We start from the raw sequence: 24,045 nt of genomic DNA on the forward strand, positions 1-24,045 counted from the left end.
GTCCTGGCCCAGCCAATACTAAGTTACCATATTTTTCGCTCTATAAGATGCACCAGACCATAAGATGCACCTAGTTTTTGGAAGAGGAAAACAAGAAAAAAAAATTCTGAATCCCAGAAGCCAGGACAGCCAGTGGGATCGCAGTGCAGTGATCCCACTGGCTGTCCTGGCTTATGGGATAGTCGCACACAGCCTCTCCCGGGCAGGGGATGAAGGCTCCCCTTGCCTGGGAGAGGCTGCATGCGGCTAAGGCTCCCCCAAGAGCCGCATACACGCTCCACACGGCTCTTTAAAGGGAGCGCTGAGCAGAGCCTCCTGCCTGCATTCACTCCATAAGATGCACACACATTTCCCCTTCCTTTTTAGGAGGGGAAAGTGCATCTTACAGAGCGAAAAATATGGTACATTATCTGGGAAACTGCTGCATCCCCATTTCCCCACCCACCTGGCTAGCTGTATGGCAGGCATCCTGAATCAAAAAGACTAGCTGCAAAAGGGCAGGGCTATGGCTTCCCCAATTACAAACTAGCTGCAAGAAGTTTGTTTGTGTGGCCGGAAAAAGGGTATTTTCTGTGGCAGCCCGTAAATTGTGAAACTCCCTGTGCAGAGAGGTGCACCTGCTTGAAGACACATCTCTTTATCCTGGCCTTTCACACCTGAGATTCTTAGGACCTGCCCTACTTTTGTAGTTTCACTGTTTTTAATCTTCTCTTTTAAACCTTTGTAACTCTTGGTCCTATGAGTAAAGGTTGGGTAAAAAATCAGTGTAATGTGAAGCACAATAGCCTGCAATCCCTTCTAGTCACTCCATTTCTTTACAATTATCTTTTTGCTTCTTTCGAAAAACACATTACAAGTTGTTGATGATGCCTGAAAGATCCCTTCAGCTATCCAAGTCATGCCCATTAAGTGCCTATTGGTAAGGCCTAGCTAGTTGTCAATGGCCGCCCTTTTCATTTTTGCTTCAGATGAATTTGGGCCAAATCCGCAACAAACATTTAAAGCCCTTTTATGCCACTTTAAACAGTCATAATTGACTGTGTGCATCTGTGGGGAGAGAGGCAATGGTTACCCTGGGCTCAGGAAGGCAGCCCACTGGATCCTCACAGCCAGCATCCTCTGGACTCAACACCTGGCCACCCAGGAGGCTTTTGGGTGCCAAGAAGGGTGCTGAACTCCAGCCCCCCCCATTCTCTTCCTGCTCTTGGCCCTAGGGAGAGGCTAGTTAAAGATGCAGCTCAGCTTCCCTCTGACGTGGGGGGGGGGGTGCCTCATTAAGAAGGCTTTGCTTCTCATGTGCAGCCAGCTTCTCGATGGTCCCACTTGAGAGGCAAAGTGCATTTGTAGCAGCTGTGTTGCAGCAGAGCTGCAGTGTGGGGGCCAAAGCCACCTAGCCAAGGAAGAAGAGCAGCACTTTAAAAATAACAGGGGCGGGGGCAGGAGGAGTGATGACATTTCCCTGTATTTGGGCTCCACTGCACAGAGACTGCCATTTTTCCTGCTGCTGCTGCTACTGCTGCAGCCCTCAAATCCTAAGCACAATGGATATTTTATCTCCTGGTAAAGAAGCCAGAAGGTGGTTTTTTGTTTTGTTTTACTATTCCGTGCCAGCAGTGAGTTGTTGCTGGTGGAGGGAATGCTTGTTTGCAAATGAGAATTTTCCAGACTGGGGCTGAAGGCCCTGAATGCATATCCTGCTCCATTCATTAATTAGAGCAGGCATAGGCAACCTTGGCCCTCCAGATGTTTTGGGACTACAACTCCCATGATTCCTAGCGAAAAGGACCAGTGGTCAGGGATGATGGGAACTGTAGTCCCAAAACATCTGGAGGGCCGAGGTTGCCTATGCCTGGATTAGAGGATGTGTCTTCCTGTATCTTCCTTCTCGAGTCAGGACAGTGGAGGCAATCCAGGCCTATCAGGGTTCATTCACTGTCCCCACTGAAGTGAGGTGTGCAAGAAGGTGCCTGCCTGTAAAGGGGGGGGGGGTAGCCATTCTTAGGTCTGCGGGATGTATCATTCACTGTAGCAGTCAAATACAACATTTCCTGTTTCCTAGAGTGGACACACAGGGGAATGTTGCTCCAGACAGGGAAGACTTCCTGTCATACCTGCTCTGGAGCATCCTCCCCCTGTGTGTGGCCAGGTAGATGGGCGTGACCCTAGCAGACCCTAGAAAAGGGCCAGTCATACAGCCATCTTCCTTTCTTGCCTCTTTTCACCTTTTTCCATTTTCAGCTTTTTGACTTCTCTGCTGGCACTTGGCCAGCAACACATGGCTCATCCTTACAGAGGATGTAAGTCACAAGGTAGAAAGTCCGAGGCCTAGCTCAGACTTCTTTTCTCTTTGAATGTAACTGTAACTACAAGATAAAGCCTGCCTTCAGGATAATACTGTGAACTGAATGTAAGTAAACTTTACCATTACTTTAAAAAGACAACTGTTGTGTCATTATTGTTTTTAAGAGGGAATTAAAGGGGAAATTTACAAGGAACAATCCAATCTGGACAAGCCAGACTGGATTACTCAACTTAAATGACTCTAACGAATCCATCAGCTTCTGCTGCTAGCTCACTAGTGTGAGTGAGGAAGGATAATATTTAACCAATATATCCTCTCCTGCTACCCACAACATTCCCACAAGGTCCTCCTCTCGGGCCATGGAAGGCACAAGCACAGCGATGGTAAGCAAAACAGCCTACAAGAAAGCTGCTGGTCTGACTGAGGCCCCCAGAAGCACGGCTGCCTTTGGAGGGTGAATATTATTGGAAACAAGTGCACTGTCAGCTTGTTTTAGGGAGGGCTGTGGTGACAGGCTGCTACTCCTCAAATTAACAGCAGCCTTTGCCTTGGGCACTGTAGTGCGGGGGAGACAAATGTTCTGCTGTCATTTTAGGATCTGCGGAGGGGCAGAAAAGGACTGCAAACTGGGTCCTGTGATGGGAAACTTGGCTGGCTTGATTGAATGAAGGCTTAATCCCACTCCACCCTCCTACCCAGGAGGGGAAAGGGGACTTGAGCCGACCTCTGTCTAAAGATGCCGTACTCGTTTCTGTGTGGGGCATGTAATGATGAGAGGGGGATGCAACTCAGTTCACATTTAAAGGTGAATCTAGCTGCTCTGCGCTCCCCTTAACAGTGTGCAGACTGAAATGCTGCCATCCTCTGAAAGCCATATGGCTCTGAATTCTGCAATGCAGTTCTCCAACCAATAATGCATTCAAAACAGCATATACTAGGGGAAAGTGTGAACATGATTGTAAGTAGTGAAAAACAGGATATGAAAATGCCTGATATTAAAGGAAATTGCTTGCAAATATAGGCAAATTTGCATCAAAATGTGTATATTAAGATACATGCACAGAAACGCTAATAGATTTTCAAGGGGTCTTTAAAAATCGCAAACTGAGGTGGAAATGAACTTAATACTTGAAAAATAAGAAATGTCATCTGACACTTTTACCCATTGCTTGGTGTGGTTTGTCAAGCTTCCACCTTGTAGAGAGGCCATCCTTCCAAGGGCTGCAACCAGAATTTAACCAAGCAACTCAGCAGGGAGGGGCTATGGATTAGGAACCTTGCCTTGGTGTCATGAGCAAAGACTGGGCAAAACTAGCCCATTCCTAAGAGTTGGAGGTGAGGTGGCTGGCTGGCAACTGAGGGAGCTGGGGGCCTTCTTGGTGTGTACAACACGCTCTGGAACAGGCATAGGCAAACTCGGCCCTCCAGATGTTTTGGGAATACAATTCCCATCATCCCTGACCACTGGTCCTGTTAGCTAGGGATGATGGGAGTTGTAGTCCCAAAACATCTGGAGGGCCAAGTTTGCCTATGCCTGCTCTGGAAGGTGGGGGCTCATTTGGCACACCCTTTGCAATCTTTTTGGGACCCACAACCTTCTTATTTTCTCAGGCCTTTTCCTACCGATGGAGCTATTGATAGCTGACCGCATTATTGCCATGTTATCCAACTGCTGCATTTTAAGGATTTCCTTATTTTTATCTTGCCAACCACCCTACTAAAATTTATTGAAGGATGGCAAAGAAAGAAAGTAAGAAAGTAAGAAAGAAAGAAAGAAGGAAGGAAGGAAGGAAGGAAGGAAGGAAGAAAGAAAAGTTCAGCACTTTTAGCTGCCATTGCCTTCAAATGGCGATAAAGGCAGCTGTGCCTGCCTGGGGCAGTCAGTCATCAGACTGTCCATCCATTGCATAGCTATGAAGAAAGCTTTTTCTTGCTGAATCAATTTCTGTTCTTGATGGTCTCCAGAGGAATATTTGTACTTACTTGATGGGAGGAGGGAGGGAAAAAAATCAATGAAAAGTAATAAGTATCAGAAGACCTCTGAAGTTTGGGAGATGGAGTGAGCAAAAAGCAATTCTGCCCCGGCGCTTCTGATGTACCCCTTTGGCTGCTCTTGCAACGCCTCAGTGGTGTGATTACAGGCTTCTGGCAGAGCCTTCCAATTAACCTGCTGGCCAAAGGGAGTCTCATTGCAGCCTGCTAGCACTCGGCGCGGAAGCGAGCTCTCAGGAGCTCTTGTGCTATTCTTGGTGGCTGTGGAAGCGCTGTGCTTTGAGGTGGGGGCAGAGGATGTCCTGCCATTTTCAGTCTAGAACTGGTCAGCCCACCCAGTGCTTGTCTTGGGAGTACAAGAGATGGGAGATTGACAGGCCTGTCCCACATGGTCCTCTTTTAACGCACAGTTGTGGTTGGTGGATTCCACCCCGTGCAAATGAATGCAAGAGTCAAACCAAACCAGGGAATCTTCACATCGTGTTCACTAGGGTTGCCATATTTCAAAAAGTAAAAACCAGGACACCCCAAAAGTTAGAAAGACCCCAAAATTGTTGAGCCCTATGTTCACAATCAATACTTGTTTCCCCCCCTAACAACCTTGTGGGGTGTGTATGTGTGGCAGTCTTTTAACTGTTATGGATAAGCAGCAATGAGAAATTTTTAATCCTTTAGTACACACAATGCATTTTAATGGGTGTTTAATTTGTTGGTTTTCTTGGGCGGTTATTTTAAAAAATTCCACATGGAGATTGAGTAGATTAGATTTTGAAATAAACAAGAAATACTAAAGAGAAGAAGTCTTGGCTATTTGGCACTAGGGATCCTTTGTTCTTGGGCAGAGAGGAAGGTCTCTGTTATTCCGGGAGAAATCAGGCTAATATAAAATTAAGGCCCCTTCCTCTCAGCCCCCGCCCTCATCCCTCGCTTGCCACAGAAACCAAATGTACCCTACACTACACTCCTTTAGCACAACAGGCTGGATAAAGCTCAATTGCCCATGTAATTGCTTTGTATTTCTCTGCTGCCACAAACTTCATTTCTGATTAGGGAAAAATTCTACATGCAGGAGGAAAAAAAAAACACTGCCAAGAAAATTGCTTCTATTTTGATTCCCTGCATCTTCCCAGCAGCTAGAAGTCTCCAGACACATGTGTCAAGCAGGTTGCCTACAGCACTCGGGGAACCAAGCAGTGGGAGAGACTTCTAGCAAATCATTTCTTGGACACGAGCATCTTCCTTCCACAGCCTGTTTGCCATTGACAGACATGATATGCAAGACAATAAAACCCAGACCGCAGCACAATCTGCCTTGGACACAGTGGAAGGAGGAAAGAGCCCCACAACTGTGGCACCACAAACAAAGCCATGGGCTTGGAGTGTGTGGCCTCGGCAACCTAACTTCCAGGTTGGCTCTGCAGAAACATTCAGTGAGGTTTCAGTACTATGGACAGCTCAGACCAGCACATTTACAAAGCTAAGCAGAGTCCAGTATGGGTTCAACCTGGATTTGGGGACATGTGTTGAGATTCCTGCATTGCAGGAGGTTGTGCTAGATGATCCCAGGGGTCCCTTCCAACTCTTCAGTTCTATGATTCTATGAGCCACCCTCAGAGGCAGCTTCTTCAAACCAGCCTTGCACAGCCTCAGAGAAGGCAGGGACCAGCTATGCCCAGATCACTCTCCCTGGGGATCATCACTGGGAGATCACAACTTGTCAGGACCACAGCTGGAGTCGCTTTCCATTTCTCCCCTAATCTTCACACGGCAAAAGAGCAATCTCTGAAGTGATGGGCTGCAAAAGCACACACAATGGCCTCAGACGGAAACGAATCTGCTTCTAGCCAAAGCTGAGATGCTCTCATTATACTCATTCCATCTGGAGGTTTACTGACATCAAAACAAACCAGCAATTAAACAATTTCTCAGATATGACAGTCTGATGTAAACAGGGAAAGAAAAGTGGGCGAGGTAGTCTTGGAGATGAGGAAACTCAGTAAGGACAAAGCATTAGTTACTCTCCAGTGGAGTCCCTGTGGAAATATCCTTTGGGAGGAAAATCGGTCACCATGAGGAGGCGCTCAGGAAGGATGGGCGATCCACTAAAACCATAATCATAACCAGGAACAAACATGATCCACCTTCTCCCTCTTAGATGATTCATGGGTGCCAGGAAAGGAGATGTGGCTTCGTTTCATCCTTGTACTATCTAAAGGCTATTAAGTAAGCTTCCTGTGAGCCTTGGCTCTGGGTGACAGCTTGAGCACGGCCTAAAAGGACCCCTTTGCTTACACATTTAGCTACAATTGGGGGCTGCCACCCACCCCCAGTCAGTCTCGATTCACAGGTAAACTGGAAGCTCCAGCTGATGTGGTGTACAGATTGCCAATACATGTGCCCCAAGGAGGCCTAAGTGACCCACAAGAAGTCAAGCCAGCTGCTCAAGGGCAAGGCAGGTGATATCCAGGCCCTGAGGTGGGAGAAGAGGCCAGCTTTCCTTCATCTGCTGTCCTGCAGATGTTGTGGACGTCTCTGACCATGAGCCATGCTGGGGGGCTGGGGGGCGCTGGAATCCACCAACATCCAGGGGGGCTCTTCTTGTGTGGCTACCCAGACACTGCCAGGTAAGCAAACCCTTCCTTCCCAAAGGGCCTGTGGGAGGGTGAGCATGTTTGTCCTGTGTCTCTGACCCTGAATGCATTTTGTGGCAGGAGAAGCAGGAAGATGCTGAAGGGAGCCACACTGCTAGTTCCACAGCCATCCTGGAATATGGCTGTTCCCACTTCCCCTCCTCCAGGCTTGGAGGAAAATTGTCCTTCTGTAAACTCCAATGTGAAGCGGACTTTCTATTATCTGACTGAGGGTGGAGGCGGATTAGTAACTCCCACCTTCCAGGACCCTCCTGCTATTTCACAGCTCTCAGTTTCTAGGGCATAATCTAGGGAGAGTGGTCTTTCCATGGGCAAATCCAGAGCTCACAGGCCAGGTCCAGCCCATGAAGCTCACCCATCAGCCCTCTGACAAAATCGGGCACCTCTCCTTACCCTAAAAAATGGCTTCTTCTCCTCTGAGCACTGTTGCTGAAGTTCTCCAAAGGCTCAGTGCTGCTGCCCTCTCTGTGCAAGCTGTGTGTTTGCTGCATGTGTCTGCACACTGGTCATGCCCATCGCTGGGTGCACGTGTGGCCCTCAGAGAGTTGGCCAACTCACAATTCTGCCCTTGGGCGGGAAGCAGTTAGCCACCTCTGGAGTAGAATCAACCACCTACTTCCTTTGAGCCACCTGCCTCATTCTCAGAAAAGTCGAGTCTGGAATATGTGGCATGGAGGAGGAGACTGTCCCTGGGGCTTCCATTTCCACTGGAGAAAGGGAGGGGCTTCCTGGAGAAGAAGAGTTTGGATTTGATATCCCGCTTTATCACTACCCAAAGGAGTCTCAAAGCGGCTCACAATCTCCTTTCCCTTCCTCCCCCACAACAAACACTCTGTGAGGTGAGTGGGGCTGAGAGACTTCAAAGAAGTGTGACTGGCCCAAGGTCACCCAGCAGCTGCATGTGGAGGAGCGGAGACGCGAACCCGGTTCCCCAGATTACGAGACTACCGCTCTTAACCACTAAACCACACTGGCTCTCAGACATCAAAGCATCCTTTTTTATAGAAAGGCTTTCCCAGTTTGGGCAAGGCTTGAGACTGGCTTTGGACTGTACCATTCAGTCTTGGGTATAATCCTTGGATCTGCCCAAAGGAATACTTCAGACTGGGATGTGTGTGTTGTTCCAGGTAGTGTGTTGCCTAGCTATGCCAGGGCAAAATTCGAAGCTCTCTGTCAATCCTGCCCATGTCCACCAGTGATTGCCCTTCCTTGGAGTCCTGCTGTGACAGAAGGCAGGTGCAATCTCTGTCTGTCTGTCTGTCTGTCTGTCTGATCCAAACACACACGTCCATCCAAATCACCTTCCTGATGGAACCATGTCTCTGCGGATGGGGAAAATCAGGGCAAGGAGGCAAGCGGAGAGCAGTTTCTTCTTGCTTTATTGTACAATTTCTCACGAAATATATTTACAGCACATGGATTTTTGCCTCAGTGCAGGACATAGTCATGTTGCATAAGTAGAAACCTTTGAACTTCTATGAAAATAAAAATAAGAAGAAAAGCACTTAACTGCGACTTCAGCTAAGTATGTAAAAGAACATCTGTAATGGTCAGAGTGAAAAATGTTAACAGCAAAATTGCTTCTCATGAAGGATCTCTTGATGGAAACCACTGAGCAGCATCTTCCATCTCGTTAACCCTGTATAGTCCGGCAGCATTTCACACAACAAAACTCTGTAAAGCTCTCTCACACATGCACACGCACACGCACGCACACACACACACACGCTGCATCGAACACTACCCACGGGGAATGGCTCCTGTGTGGGCTACTAGGGAACAGCCCTTCACCCACCGCTAATGGAGCACATCCCAGGCGCCCTGAGCCAAGGAAGACAAGGGCCTGCCTCTTTTGCCAGCACCCCACACCCCCTCGCTGACTTGAGAGCCCCCTCCTCCTCTTCCTGAAACAAGCCCTGAGGGTCCTTCCCTTCCACTTCAATGGAGAAGGAGGGGGCAAGGGCCCACCTGCTCCCATGGAACACCCCACCCCATGGAAGTGAGCCAGGGGGGAGCGTGCATTTCCAGGGGCCCCACGGGGCCCCTGCCTGTGCCAGTGGCAAATCACCAGACTGGGGTGATGGGACTACCCTTGCATTACAAAGATGATGTTACCATGGCAGTTTGAGAGAACAAAGTTATCTCAAGTTATCAAACATCAGTAACAAACGGAGTTAAGCTTCTTGTGGATGTTGCTTGGACAGCATTTCTTCACAGTGATAAATATGAAAGGTTGGAAAAAAAGGTCAGCATAAAACATTTCCACTTTTTGTTTTTTTAAAGTCTGTATGCAAAAAATCATTTCTTTTGTTATCAGCAATTATAAAATTACAAACCCTTTCTTGAAGTAACTGCATCTGTAAGTTATGATAGAAAAAGATCTTGGGAAGTGAGACTGAAAACGGAGTTTGCATAAAATGGAAGCTGGAAATTAGCCCAAACGTGGGGGGTGGGGTGGGAGGGGGGGGGACTTGGTTAAGGTGACGCTGGAGAGGCCACATGGTAGTTGAACAGAGACAGCTAACAGATGACTCAACCCAAAAGTCTAACATGTTATCGGGGAAATGCATACGAGAGGAGAGACTGGGATGAGACAAAATCAATGTTTCAAAGGATGCCATTAAGCGTTTGCTTTTCATTGCAGTTTTGGCACTTCATTGAAACAATTACTTATTTTTCCCCAAAGACCCAAACATGTAGAAAAGGTCGACAGCTCTTGGACATAACCTGGCAAATATAGTACTTTTATGTTCTGGCAAACACGGAAACAGAGTTAGTTAAACATTCCCACAGAGTTGCACACACATGCATGATTCGGATGTCGGTAACACTGGGTCAAGGGTCTTGGCGCAGACATTTTGCATTTACTCGCGAGGAGCTTTCAGGCTGTTTCTTCGACGGACCGTGTTTCCGATTTGAGCCGGACAAATTCTTTTGCGACATCGTCATTGGTCCTCTGGGAAAGGATCCGCAGGATCGTCAGCCCGGTCTCGTCCATGCAGATGTTCCTCAGCAGAGGGTGCCAGGCGGCACAGCCGCCCTTCTCTGCCAGGCTCCGCAGCTGTATGACAGCCATGCCGATGACCCGGTCCTCCCTGGCAAAGCAGTAATCCTTCACAGAGAGGTGAAGCTCATAGGCCCCGGGCCTTTCTTCGCTGCTCAGGAGGCTAGAGAGAGACGGGACACACACAGGGATTTACAACACCGCCCCCGCCACCGCTGCCACCAGCTACAGAGAGAGCCGAGAAGGGTCACTTACAACTGGAACGTCTCGTTATATTTGGGAGACCAGGTGTTGCTCTTTGTCTTCGTCCCGTGCTTCCGTTTCTTGTCGCTGAGGCTGGGCCCCAAGATGCAAACCTCCACAAAGGGCCGGAACATAGCACTGGTTTGCCAGTTGAGGTTATTAATGGCGACAACTGAAAACATCAACCAGACACATGGGGGTCAAGTGGAGCTCTAAAAAACGCACACACACTTGAGGAAGTACAGCTCTTCCTTGACCATTGCTCCACATGGGGATGGTCAAGAGACAGGGTCTTCCCCGTGAGCCCCCCCCCCACCACAAGGCTCTCTCCCTGGAGTCACATTTGCTTCTTATATTCAGATGTCAGGTGACGATGTTCTTGCCCACCCAGGCTGATATTTTGCTGTTTTACCATTGACAATTACAAGACATCTCTGTGTTTTAATATTTTTTAAAAAATATATAGCTATTTGCAGGTTTGGGGGGCTTTATTTTAGGGACGCGGGTGGTGCTGTGAGTTAAACCACAGAGCCTAGGACTTGCCGATCAGAAGGTCAGTGGTTCGAATCCCCGCGACGGGGTGAGCTCCCATTGCTCAGTTCCTGCTCCTGCCAACATAGCAGTTTGAAAGCATGTCAACATGCAAGTAGATAAATAGGTACCGCTCCGGCGGCAAGGTAAACGGCGTTTCAGTGCACTGCTCTGGTTCGCCAGAAGCGGCTTAGTCATGCTGGCCACCTGACCTGGAAGCTGTATGTCGGCTCCCTCGGCCAATAAAGCGAGATGAGCGCCGCAACCCCAGAGTCAGTCATGACTGGACCTTTATTGTTGCTTTATCTTTTATTAGCAGTCTTGTGCCGGACACCTCATGCAGTTTTGAAAGGCTCTTGATTCAAGAGGACTGATTCCAAACATAGGTAAAAACCTTTTCCTTGATATCAGGAACCACCATGCAAAATTTGGATATGAAATCTAAAGAGGTCAGTCCAGGCTCCTTTGGAGGGAAGAAGAAAACACCCTTGGCTCCACAAAGCCTTGCCTTTGTGTTGCTTCTGGGAGAAACCTGCTGACCCCTATCATCAGCTCCCTATCATTTCTATGGAGGTTAGCTCAGGACAAGTGCTTTCCAGAGACTGCCTGCCTTTGCCATCCTCTGAATGGATCACTTCAGATCCCCAAGGCAGAGCAGCTCCAAAGGCACAACCTGGCAAGGAGGAATCACCTGCCATTCGGCTCAGAGAGGATGCTGCCACCTTCATGCAAAACCAGCATATTTTGACACCCACCTTTGACGGTGACTTTATGCTCTCCGCTTCCCGGGTTTGTTGTGAGGTCCACTTGGAGATGGATCTCCCCCACTGTGTTGTTGCTCGCCTGACCTGCAGCAGAAGGAAACAAGCTCTGATTAAGTGCCAAAGGGGCCAAGGGAAGAAGTCCCTGCGCATGGGAGAACCTGCCCACACGTTGGTGAGGCAGGTGCTCTGTTTTGTTCCGGGTGGGGGATCTTTTGAGAGCACCCAGAATGGCTCCTTTGTTTCATATATTCTTCTACACATTGCCATTCTTTCCTTAAAGTTTAGTTTGATTGTAATCTTAAGGCTGCTGTCATTTTTGCCAGCTCAATAAATTCACAAAGCTTATTTTGCCATTCAGTTATCGAGGGTATGTTTTCCCCTTTCCAATTTTTTGCTATTAATATTCTGGCAGCAGCTGCGGCATACGAAAACACTTTTTTTTCCTTGTCGATGGGGATGTCTATTGAAACTATACCTAGAAGGAACACTTCTTTGTTCCATTCTGATGCAGAGATTGGGGATCTGTGCACAGGAATCAAGTCCATTGGCTGAAATAACCAGAGACAGGATTTTTACCCCACTGGCTGTGGGGCCCAGTTCTACAACAATAGTATGCTGGCACCCCCTCCAGTGGGAAGGAGGAAGGTGTGAGTGTGATGACGAGAGGAGGAATCCTGCCTGAATGTAAGTGCAACCCATGGATGTGTGTGTTGTGTAGGGTCTGGGCTGAGGGTGTGTGTTTACGTGCCACCCACAGATTCCGGCCTGAGCCTCACCAAAGGGAACCAAAAGGGCCCCAGACCACTCTCTGCAACCAAATGGTGGTCACAAGCTATCTGAGCTGCCCAGATGTCCAAAGAGGCAAATGAGCAGAGCCTCCCCGGGGATGCCACGAGAGAAGGGCTACTGCAGTGATGGGGCAATGGCTAAACCATCTGAGCGAGATCAACAGCACCTTTCCCTGCTCAACCTTGACTGGAGAGTGGGAGGACACAGCAGCAGCAGCCCCAGCCCTAGCCAGAACATCCTTTGAAGGGCAAGGTGCGCCATTGCATGTTCCTCAGGGGCCCGGAGGTATGGGGTGTGTAATGATTTCCCCTTTATCCTCACAACAACCCAGTGAGGCTGTCCACTGTTTCCCACAGGTGAGGCTGATGGAGCCAATTACCTCTTGTGGGGATTTGGGGGGGGGGGAGAGGGGGCAGATGCACCCCCTGCCCATGGCTGGGCTGGCATTTGAGCTCCAGTGTTCTGAAGCTAAGCCGGCTGCTCTCTCGCCATCGGTGGCAACCCTCCCCACTTCTCAGTTAACGCAGAAAAGTAAAATGCTTCCAGCTGATTGCTCCATCTGTGGAAAGGGAGCCTGTTCGAAACTCATTCATCACTGTCTAGACCCTATTTGTTAACGGAGACAATGCGGGGGGGGGGGAGGGGAGAGAGCTGGGCTCAAAATTGGATGCAAAACAACATGTCAGGGAAACATTTCAGCTGCAGCGCCCATTCCTGGGGCGAGACAGAGAAGCTCCTGCTGATAAAACCAGGTGCTTATTTTCCTTCTCAGAGTGGGGTAGAGAACGACCCCAATGTCAGATTTGTGTGTGTGTGTGGGGGGGGGGGGGTGGAGAGGGAAATGCAAGGATTTCAGGGCCAAAGACTCTGGTGGCTAAACTGACACATATTTGACATCTGTTGTGGCTTTTTAATTCCTTATCATGTCTACAGCAGCTGTATTGATGGCTTCCCTCACCCTTCAACATGCGAAGGAAAGGGATTTGTGTCTTTGGTCGGCAGAGCAAGAGCATGAGCCCATGTCATCTTTCAAAGCAAAAGTCACTTACCATGCAATGAATTGCACAATTGAATGGCACTACACACACGCACACACACACTTTTTTTTAATCCCTCCAATTTTCATAAAATCAGAAAACTGCAAAAGGAAACCATATTTAAAATTTCTTTATCAGATCTCTTGGACAGCCTTTTGAAAAAGCGTGTACTGAGAATTTACAATTGCTTTCTTTTCGTACTAGTAAAGGCTAGTCAGAAGCATGCCTATAGATATAGATATGATTCCTCAGATTTGCACAAAACCAGAAAACCACACAAGCAAAATTCAAACTGTCTATGTAACTTTGTGCACTTCTTGGGCAGTTTTTTAAAAAATAACAAACAGGTTTTTTTAATTTTTTAAAAAATGTTTTGTTTTTTAAACCACTCTTTTAAAAATAAAAAAGACATGGTACATGTACAGCTATCTGTGCCCATGCCCAGTTGGTTTTTAACTGGCATAATAGGACCAACAAATGAGAAGGCAAAAGGGAATGTCTCGTAGTATGAAGGGGGAAGAACACAGAATATCGAGGCGGCCCAGTCCTGCCCTTGAAAATTTGGGGATGCCTCGGCCCCCCTAGATAACTTCCCTGATCCATCCCTAAATCCAGTAATCTCAAGTCACAGTAAATGGTGATCTCTAAGGAATTTGCTTGAGGGGAGGGGGAACTTGGCTTGAGGGGAGTGCTTGAAGAAACCACACAGACTCTCCCCCTTCCAGGAAGGAACTGCCATTCCTGTAGTGGCCACATGCCCTTTCCCCAGGCCAGCAAGTTATTCTTTCTGCGCTTCCTTTGGCTGCCATTGGGCTGCTGCCATGAGTATCCTTTCAGGCCAAGCCTTTGTCAGTTGCTGCTCACTTACTTTGTGAGGTCTGGGTGTCAATGAACTTCTTGATCAGGACGTCTGTCGTCTGGGTGTAAAGGTTGAGGGCGTACTTGAGGGACTGCATCTCGGGACTCTTCTCCAGGTAATTCTTTTTCAGCCCATTTCCTCCGGCGTGGAAGTATTGCTAAAAACAGAAGCACAGAGAAAGGGAGTAGAGGAGAGACACCAGATCCAGGAGGTCACCTGGCCTCTGAGCTTCTTGGCTAGCCAAGGATCCCCGAAGGATCTATCGTCTCACCCTTTATGTACTCAAGCTCTGTAGGGCTTTGTATGCCTGGATCAGCACTTTGAGCCGCCAGGACCAAATACAGTGCTGCCTCGCAAGACGAAAAGAATCCGTTCCGCGATTCTCTTCGTCTAGCGGTTTTTTCGTCTTGCGAAGCAAGCCCATTGACGGCTTAGCGGATTAGCGCTATTAGCGGCTTAGCGGCTTTTAGCGGCTTTTAGCGGCTTATCGGATAAGCGGTTTAGCGGCTTAGAAAAAGGGGGGGGGGTGAAGGAAAAAAAAACCGCAGGAACTCGCAAGACATTTTCGTCTTGTGAAGCAAGCCCATAGGGAAATTCGTTTTGCGAAGCACCTCCAAAACGGAAAACTCTTAAGTCTAGCGAGTTTTCCTTCTTGCGAGGCATTCGTCTTGCGGGGCGTGATGGCTGCAAGTCATGCTGGCGTTATCTGCCTACCTGCCGAATCAGAGGCGGCTGCATGGAAGCCCGAGTACAAGTTGCTGCTGTGGGGTGCAGTGGGGCTGCTCTTGGGCTCTGCTTGTGGGCTGCCCTTCAGAGCATCTGATGGACCCACCGCTATGGGGCATTGAGGAAGTTGGACTCATCTAGCGGGGCTCTCCAACCATTATTGTAGAGGCAATGCCACTTTATAACATTTCTTATTAACTTTTCAAATTTTACAAATTATTTTAAGCAACCATCAGAATAAATCTCTCCTATCTGTTGACGTCCCTTCCACTGTGTTCTTTTCTTACCTTATAAAGCTGCTATATTACTTATATTTTACCCATTATGTATGTTAATTATAAAATATTTAAACTGCAATTCTCACCTGCAGCTATACTTCAAATCCTGCATACATTTTAAGATAACCATAATATTTTTTTCAAATATTCCACAAAATATTTCCATTCTTCAAGAATTTTTCTCTCCATTCTGTTCTTTAATTCTCACAGAATGGGGAGGCAACGCCACTTTAAAAAACCATCTCCTATTGCCTTGTGTGGATTGTTTATTCAACCGATATCCCCCCTTCCTTCCAAAGATGCCCATGGGGTCAGAGGAGGATGGGAGTCATGTTGAATACTCAGCTCCCCTTTCATTTGGGTCTAATTTTATTACACAGGGGATATGACTGTCCCACATTCCAGCTCGAAAATGGTGCGCTGATGCTCCTTTGCTTCTTTTTGTTTTCCCAGAGTGATTTCCCAGAGCCAGTTTTCCCAGAGTGATTTATGGTAGGTAGGTCAGCATTTTATTTGTTTAGCTATAAGCCACAACAAGCAGAAGGAACATTCGGAGTTGAGCCATGAATTTAGCTCTTAACTTCCTGGCCGCAGGTGCAAATGAAGGAACAGGCAAAGTAACGGAGTGATTTGTGCTTTTCCCCCACCCTCGCCATAGAATAACTTGTCCCTTGGGGGAAGAGGCAGCATAATGATGATGATGATGATGATGATTATGATAATAATAATAATAATAATAATAATAATAATAATAATAATAATAATAATTTATTATTTATACCCCACCCGTCTGGCTGGGTTTCCCCAGCCACTCTGGGCGGCTTCCAACAGAATATTAAAATACAATAGACTATTAAGCATTAAAAGCTTCCCTAAACAGGGCTGCCTTCAGATGTCTTCTAAACGTCAGATAGTTGTTTATTTCCTTGACATCTGATGGGAGGGCGTTCCACAGGGCGGGCACCACTACCGAGAAGGCCCTCTGCCTGGTTACCTGTAACCTCACTTCTCGCAGTGAGGGAACCGCCAGAAGGCCCTCCGAATTGGACCTCTGAATAATGGGGGTGGAGACGCTCCTTCAGATGTACTGGGCTGAGGCCGTTGAAGGCTTTAAAGGTCAGCACCAACACTTGGAATTGTGCTCAGAAATGTACTGGGAGCCAATGTAGGTCTTTCAAGACCAGTGTTATGTGGTCTTGGTGGCCGCTCCCAGTCACCAGTCTAGTTGCTGCATTCTGCATGCCCATAAGGCATCAAGCGTAGCTTGTGCTGGATCCAGAGGCAATCTTGGGGACCAATGTGCAGCCGGCAGAGGCCTCTGCAGCACTTCAGGACCGCTCTGGAAGGAGGCTGTCTCGGGGGGAGGGCCAAGTATGAGTCTCAAACCCCTCAGTGGCGACATCAGGAGATGACAGAGGCAGAGGAGTCATTCCTAAAACTGAGGCCTAACTTGTATGCTGCATGGTTATGCCCCCACCATGCTTCTATTTCAGCAGATCAACCCTCAAAACTAACTCAGGGTGTTCAAGGATAGCTTCCTGGCTGCATTTGGGCCAGCAGTGAACAACAAAAAGGCAAAAGCACCCACCTCCCCACCTGCTGCCTTTCCCTGCCCAGCCCTTTGCCCTGGCAGCTGAGGAGGAGTGTGCAAACTGGCTTTTAACCTTGTGACATTTCCCATCACTTTGCATGTCTCTGTCTCCCGTCAAAATCCAGGGTTAGCGCATTGTTCCTTTTCTCTGTGTTCCTCCTCGCTGCTTTCCAAATTTTTATTTTTTTCCTTGTCTTTTCTGTTTCATGTATTTAGGGATGCAGGATAAGGAGCTGGAATGGGACTTCTGAGGCTCACAGAGGCTGTCCCTGCTCTTTGCTGCAACAACTTTAGTTACTGCTGAACACAATCTGGAGACAAATATTAAGAGTCAGACTCCCTAAGTTTTGTGTGTTTGTGTGTGTGTGTTTATATGCATCAGAGAGAATGAGGGGAAAGCAGAAATCTGAAAAGAATGGAGGCAGCTGCCCATGGCAAGAGCTCAAAGTTTTCATTCAAGGGAGACGGTCTTCAAAAGCCTGATTAAGCCATCCGAGGGTTTGGGACTCATGTCCGTGTCACTTGAAAGAATCTGAAACACCAGTGTAAAATTGTTAGCCATTCCATCAGGCTGCCTCAGTGGGAGAGATGAGGAGCAGAAAGCTCTTTCCATCAGCTTTGTCTCCCACCCTTGAGTGCTTTCCCTGCCAGCTGGTCATTGTAAGAGCGACCAATTAAGTACTGGCAGCTGAGATTGCTCCCCCCCCTTTCCTCCCTTTTCTCTTGTGTGTTGTGCTGTTTAGAGTGAGGCCTTGGGTGTCACATATTCCATGGATGGGGGACGGATGCTCAAGCAGGACATTTCTTTGCCATGTTCACCACTGCTGAAGACACAAGTTGCTTTTCAGTTTAAATGGTGCCTTCCTTCTTCAGCGCTGCCAGCTGCCATCGCAGCGATGTCAACGGCACGCCCAGCTGCTTGATTGCTTCTGGACGGTGGCCAATAAGATTTAAATTGCTGGGAGGGAGAGTTAATTAGCAAGCAATTATAAATTAAAAGTGTACAATTAGACACATCTTTCTAGATAGAAGAGCAGCTCAGAAATGGAAGGGTGGCCGGAGGAAGCTTTTAAATTCATCATCCTTGATTGTTTTGAGGGAGCTGATAGCATCTGAACATGTTCACACCTAAAGGTGTATTTCTCCACAACAAGAGCTTTACAGCAGAGGTGCGATAAGAGCGTAGAAAAGCCTGCAGGATGAGACCAATGACTCAACTAGTCCATCATGCTCTCACACTGGCCAAGCAGACGCCTTTGGGAAACCCTCATGTAGGATTAGAGAGCAAGAGCCGTCTCTCCTCCTGTGGTTTCCAGCAACTGGTGTTCAGAAGCACTGCTTCCTCCTACTGTGATCACAATCTAAAAAACAGTCAAATTTATGCCTTGGAGGTGCTGAGTGGCAGAAGGAGCACTGAGATAAATCCCTGCGCATAAGTTTCTTTGCAGCAGAAATCGGCAAACCAACAGGGCTCCAAGGTACCAGTGTGGAACAGTGCAATGGCCCTTTTCATCCCACATTGGAACAAATATTTTAAGCATCCTGAGCTGGGGGTGGAAATCTTTATGTTAAAGATCATAATAAGGACCTGGCCTACAGCTGATGTCATACATGATGTCATGTGTGCGGCAGGCAAGGGCGGGGCTTCAAAGGAACAACCTGGAGTGCTGGAGCAAGGTGCACACTCATCCATTGGCTAATGAGAAGCCTCTTCTCCCTCCCAGCGCTTCTCTTTGATGCCTCCCTGTTGCTCCCCTTTCCACTTCTGGAAGCAGGGAGGTAAGGCTGGCGCATCCCTTGAACTGTAGTTCAACCCACCTGCCTATCTTGTGATGTCATAACCACTTCATATGATCGACAGGTGGGCTGTCCCACTCATCTGTCAAACTCAGCTCACAGGGCCAAAAAGGCTTCGCTATCCCCCGTTTGAGACAATTTTAGTCTTCAAATATAATAGCTGTATTCTCGGCTTCACAGTAAACTAATTAAAAAATAGCTCCTACTTTTTGATCACGATCTTCTATTGTGCTCTTTTGAAGTCAGATTCTTGAAAAGATCAAAGAAATAGCAGAGTATGATATTCCTTTAAAACTCAAAATAGTACTTTGGGCTTACTTAAAACATGTTGGTTTTTAAGGAGATTTTAGAACTGGTCATTTGTTTACTGTCTGCAGATAAAACTGCCTTAGCTGCCAAACAGAAATCCTGAAACTCTCAATGTATAATGTATGGGGAGAAGTATGTATTGACAATCCCTTTCTTAACTAAGCTGACTTATTACTGAAGATCAAAGGAGGATTTCCCTCAAGACAACCTTGTTAAAATGTGGGCTTGATTCACATCTCTGCCTTCATATCCATGGAATCGATTTTTGATGAAGGCTGGGATATAAATATTTTAAATAAAACAATGTAATTGGAATGTTAATTTCCAAGTAGCCTGCAATCAATCCACCGTTCTGTCTTTTTGCAAGTCATGGTTTTGCAGGGCATTGTCTTCCATAGTGCAGTATTTTGTATTGTGATGTTACAGCCAAATGGTAAGTTAAAGAAGCAGCAGCTCAAGGGAGAATTTGGGAACCCGATACCCTTGCCATGGTGCATGCCCCATGTCTGAATCGTCCCCTTGAGAGAAAAGGGGGGAAGAAGAAGAAGAAGAAGAAGAAGAAGAAGAAGAAGAAGAAGAAGAAGAAGAAGCAGCCGCCGACCTGGGGACTCGTTTCTCCATCAAAAATCAGGAGCAGCCCAACCTGGGACCATCCAGCAGTTGCTGTTGGACTCCAACCCCCACATTTCCTGACCGCTGGTCATGCTGGCTGCTGGGGCTTCTAGGACTCCAACTCCAGCTGGAGGGCGCCATCTTGGTTACTCATGTGGCCCCAGTTGCTCCAATTCAGCAGTTTGTTGCAGGAAGGAGCTGGGAGGAACCTTGTATGCACTTTTGCACATCTTTAACCTGTTGGCTTTGCTGTCCCTGTTAGAGGCATCAGACCCTACAGATCTAATTTAGGCAGGGATTTGGAAAAGATGATTCCCTCTAGTGGCATATCTGGTGGTTCCCCTGTAGCCACAGATTTTGAGAACAAGGCAGTCCTTTAAAACAGGAAATGGTGCAAAATATTAACCCTCCTCTCCCCAAGGACTCTTGTGTCCTGGCTTCCCCAGTAAAAAAACCTCTTCCCTCCTGCAACTGGAGTGCCACCCCCAAGACTGCAACAAACATACAAGGCTCCAGATTCTGGTCCAAAATGTTTCAGGTCAGCTGGAGATCCACTTGTTTAAAATGGGGAAATCAGATCCTCCCCTCCTATGATTCTGGCCTTGCCGCTCTGCTCCCACCACGACCACTCTGGATTAATTCTGCCGGAGCCATGGTGGCAAAGATTAATGCATCCAGCTGAGCTCCTCGACACCTGGCAGGCAAGTTGGCACCACTCCCAAAAGGGGCCCAGCAAAGAGAGTAGTTCATCATGATCTTTGAGCGAGAGCCAGTTATGTGGCAGTGGCAGCTAATTAGCCAAAGGATGAGAAATGCGGCAGAGCAGCTGATGGAGAGAGGGAGGAAACAAGACTTACTAGTGGGACACTTCTCTCCCCTACCCCCCATCTGAGTCTGTCCTGCAGATCTGGCCGCTGTCGCTCACACTAGGATCAGATGGCCACAAAGCCCACTCCACGTGGCTGCCTGTGAAAGGTGCTGGGCAGCGCCAGCTGGTGTGCACCCACTTTTCAGGACAGACGGGTGGGTTAACTTATTCCTACTTGCACTGGCTTCCAGCTTATTTCAGGACTTGAGGGTGACTCTCTTTGTGGCTGCACCTGAGCTGTGCAGTGCATTTCCTGAAAGAGGCTTGGGTGGATAGCCTCTTGCCTGAGTTTGGAGGAAAGCAAAGACTCCCCTCGCCACCCCTGCTTTCAGTTTCCAATCTCCTGCTGCAGTTACTGTGCTTTTAAACTGACCTACTTGGTTTTATGGGGGACGCAGGTGGCGCTGTGGGTTAAAGCCTCAGCGCCTAGGGCTTGCCGATTGAAAGGTCGGCGGTTCGAATCCCTGCGGCGGGGTGCGCTCCCGCTGCTCGGTCCCAGCGCCTGCCAACCTAGCAGTTCGAAAGCACCTCCGGGTGCAAGTAGATAAATAGGGACCGCTTACCAGCGGGAAGGTAAACGGCGTTTCCGTGTGTGGCTCTGGCTCGCCAGAGCAGCGATGTCACGCTGGCCACGTGACCCGGAAGTGTCTCCGGACAGCGCTGGCCCCTGGCCTCTTAAGTGAGATGGGCGCACAACCCCAGAGTCTGTCAAGACTGGCCCGTACGGGCAGGGGTACCTTTACCTTTACCTTTACTTGGTTTTATGCTCCTCTAGCTGCCACTTTAAGGAATTCAAATATGCATTTGTTTTTATTTTTCACCAATTTCTTGTTGTTAATCTAGATGTTACTGTTTCGGTGTGGAAATTTCTAAAATTAACAGAAAAACTGGCCCTCTGGGCTTGCTACTTAGGCAAGAGGTGTCTCCCAGCCCTTCGTGGGGCTGAACTTGGGACCTTCTGTTTGGAGACAAGGGTTAGGCTCTCCATCCTTGAACTACAACCACTTTCTTTGTTGTGCCTAAGGTCACCTGTCCCTTGTGCAGAAAGAAGACTCCAGCCCAGCAACTCCACAGCACATGCTTGTGTCCCTTTTCTTATGCCAGCGTCCAACTGATTAAGTCATACCTTAATTGTTGCCAGCACCACATCCATTATTGCGCACTGCCTCAGTGTCAGGCTTTTGGTTTCTTCTCGGATGACGTGGTCCTGAAAAAAACATACAAAGATGGAGTAACTGCTGTTTGCTCTTTCCAAAGATGGTCAAATACCTTTCTGCCTGTGTAAAATAAGGTGGCTGACACTTTTTGCAGCTGCTCATTGTGGAGTCAAGGAGGTACACAAAGGGCAGCTCCTTGTTTCTGGCTAGCTGGCACCAACTGGGCTTCTCTGCTACAGAGAAGAGCCTTGTGCCTTGGTGGGAGGAAAAAAAACCACAGCACAGGGAGGGGAGATGCTTAATTCACGCATGCAAGATGTGGTGATGACTGTTTGCTAAGATGGCTTTCAAGAGGGGATTAGGCACTTCCATGGAGGAGGAGGAAGAGGGGATAAGGTCTGGCTGGAATAGATGGATCCTTGGCCCCCAGCCTTTGCATTCTATGGAGAGGGGCCAACAATGTCCTCCTATTACTGGGGGTGGGGGATGACTGTGCCCTGAGAGCAGCACAGTTGCCACGGCAGGAAAGGGATACCCCAGTGCCTGCAAGGAGTTAATGTGAACAAGCCTCAGCCATGGAGAGGGTGTTGTGTCTCTTTTCCTTCAAGCTGCATAGACTTCCCTTACCTTTAGTTTAGACAACTGGCCAAAGTCTTTGGCTGCGCTGAGGATCATCGGAGGGCCCTGTGGAGAGAATAAATAATATAGAAGCAGCAGCAGCAGCAGCAGCAGCAGCAGCAAGAGGTGGGAAAGTGAGACTGCCATGGTGGGACTGCCCTGAGGGCCAGCCAAGGGGGCTCCTCTCACTCAGGGCCCTTGGCTTGGGTGCCACTCTTCCTGGGGCTGTGGGGGGCAGGGGAGACCTTTCCTAGGTTGATGCCCTAGACTACCAAGTGCTCCCAGTGGGCAAGTGGAGCTGCCAAGGTGTGTTCTGCTCTAGACTTTTCAAAGGCAGAGGAGCAAAGGCTGCCTGCCTTCTGTAGCCTGGGCTGGAAATGGAAGGGAAGCAAAGAGGAACTGAGTCTGCAAGAGTCTGCGGTCCCAACCTGGGGAGGCCCAGCCAGGCAGTGGAAGATTTCTGTGGCCAAGCTGAGGAAGATGACGATCCCTGGGGGCTGCCTGCTTTCAGGTGCATGTTGAGATTCATTGGGAAAGAAGGAAGGAAGAAGTCTTCAGCACAACCATCAAAAGAACCATCACTGTGGGCAAAAGGAGTTTGGATTCAATGCCATCCCCGCTGCAGCTGCCTGTGGTTCTGTGGGCTGGTTTGGGCAGCCAGTGGAAACTGTGGGCACCAAGCAGTGTGTGAACCTCCTCTCTCAGTCTCAAAGTTGCCCTTTGCTCAAGGGAGCAGAAGGAAGTCCTTCCCATGAGTCAAGGCTACCAGGCAAATGAAAGTGAGAGGGTCGAGACCCCGTTTCAAGGAGCAGAGGCCTCCAAGCACCCTCACGTTGCCCTCTAAAGTGTGTCAAGTGGTTGCCATGGCAAAGGAGCAATTAGCTGTCAACAGTGAAAGGATGGAGTCCACCTTCACTAATTGGATGAGGAAAGTGGCAGGCATACTCTCGACTCTCGGTCCTCACTGCCAACTGCATGCTGTGGAGGAAGCCGCAGACCGTCTCCCCCCCAACTGAACACTTGGGCGACCTCCACAGTGGGTGACCCTGACAGGACCCGGTTGCCATTGAACTCCATCCCACAAAGCTGACTCCACACTGATATGCTGTCTTTTCCGAAGCCAAGAGCCCTCTTGGTTTGCTGCTGCTAGCTGCTTAATTCACAAGCAGCCCTCTCTCTCTGAAGGCAGTTTTCATGCCGGCTTCGTCTGAGGGAAAGGGAAGTCCACGTGTCTCTTGAGAGGGCCAAATGAATCCATCCTGCCCTCTTTTCAGGGACTTAGGGACAGGTTCAGCTATGGAGTTCTGCCAGCAGAAGCAAGGACTTCCACTAGTGCAACAGGCTTTCCCCTCCCCACACCCCCCCCAAATTGGCTGTGGGGTATGTGCCAGGAAATCTCCCAGAACAGCATTGGGAGGCGGAAGACGGGGTGGGGTGGGGTGGGGCGTTGTTCTGTCTAGCAAGCTCATATGCCATTGTGCTGATGAAACGATTGGCATTGCACTATGCTGAACTCCTCCCTTATAATTCCAAGCAGCGTAACAGCAGCTTACGAATGTGGGCTTGTAGGATATCAGTTCCCCCAACAGAGGGGGGAGGGTTTCCCTACCCCCCTATGACTTTCATTTTGAGCATCTTCCCGCCAACAAGCACACAAGAAAAGTAGTTTAAAAGGTGCATTTCCAAAGAGCTGTTTTTGTTTCTATGACAAAATGGAGCCTGGACCAAGTGCTGGTTCTCTGCAAGGCTTACGGGAGACTCACAGTTTGGTCTGTCAGTGGTGGGAGTACAATCTGTTTTTCTATCCGGTTCAGGACCAGTTTCCAGAGCTCTTTCAAAACACGCTTCAGAACGGTCTTCTCGCAGATTTTTGCCGATAGGCTTAAGCTGCAAAACAATCCAACGCTCTCAAAATCT

The 24,045-nt window shown here is 48.5% G+C and overlaps 1 protein-coding gene across 1 annotated transcript in view; it reads right to left on the minus strand.

Moving 5' to 3' along the window:
* Positions 1–8,306: 8,306 nt before the first annotated feature.
* Positions 8,307–24,045, minus strand: part of UNC13C (unc-13 homolog C) — a 132,481-nt gene continuing 116,742 nt past the window's right edge. Inside the window, exons 27-33 of the mRNA XM_079953541.1 lie at positions 23,892–24,015; positions 22,138–22,194; positions 21,480–21,560; positions 14,182–14,329; positions 11,479–11,571; positions 10,205–10,364; positions 8,307–10,112 (exon numbers count right to left, since the gene is read on the minus strand). Coding sequence (XP_079809667.1) covers positions 9,827–10,112; positions 10,205–10,364; positions 11,479–11,571; positions 14,182–14,329; positions 21,480–21,560; positions 22,138–22,194; positions 23,892–24,015 — 949 coding nt within the window. The 3' untranslated portion in view covers positions 8,307–9,826. The remainder of the gene's footprint in view (positions 10,113–10,204; positions 10,365–11,478; positions 11,572–14,181; positions 14,330–21,479; positions 21,561–22,137; positions 22,195–23,891; positions 24,016–24,045) is intronic.

This window comes from Podarcis cretensis (genome assembly GCF_951804945.1).
Source record: "Podarcis cretensis genome assembly, chromosome: 14".
NCBI classification, from domain to species: domain Eukaryota; kingdom Metazoa; phylum Chordata; class Lepidosauria; order Squamata; family Lacertidae; genus Podarcis; species Podarcis cretensis.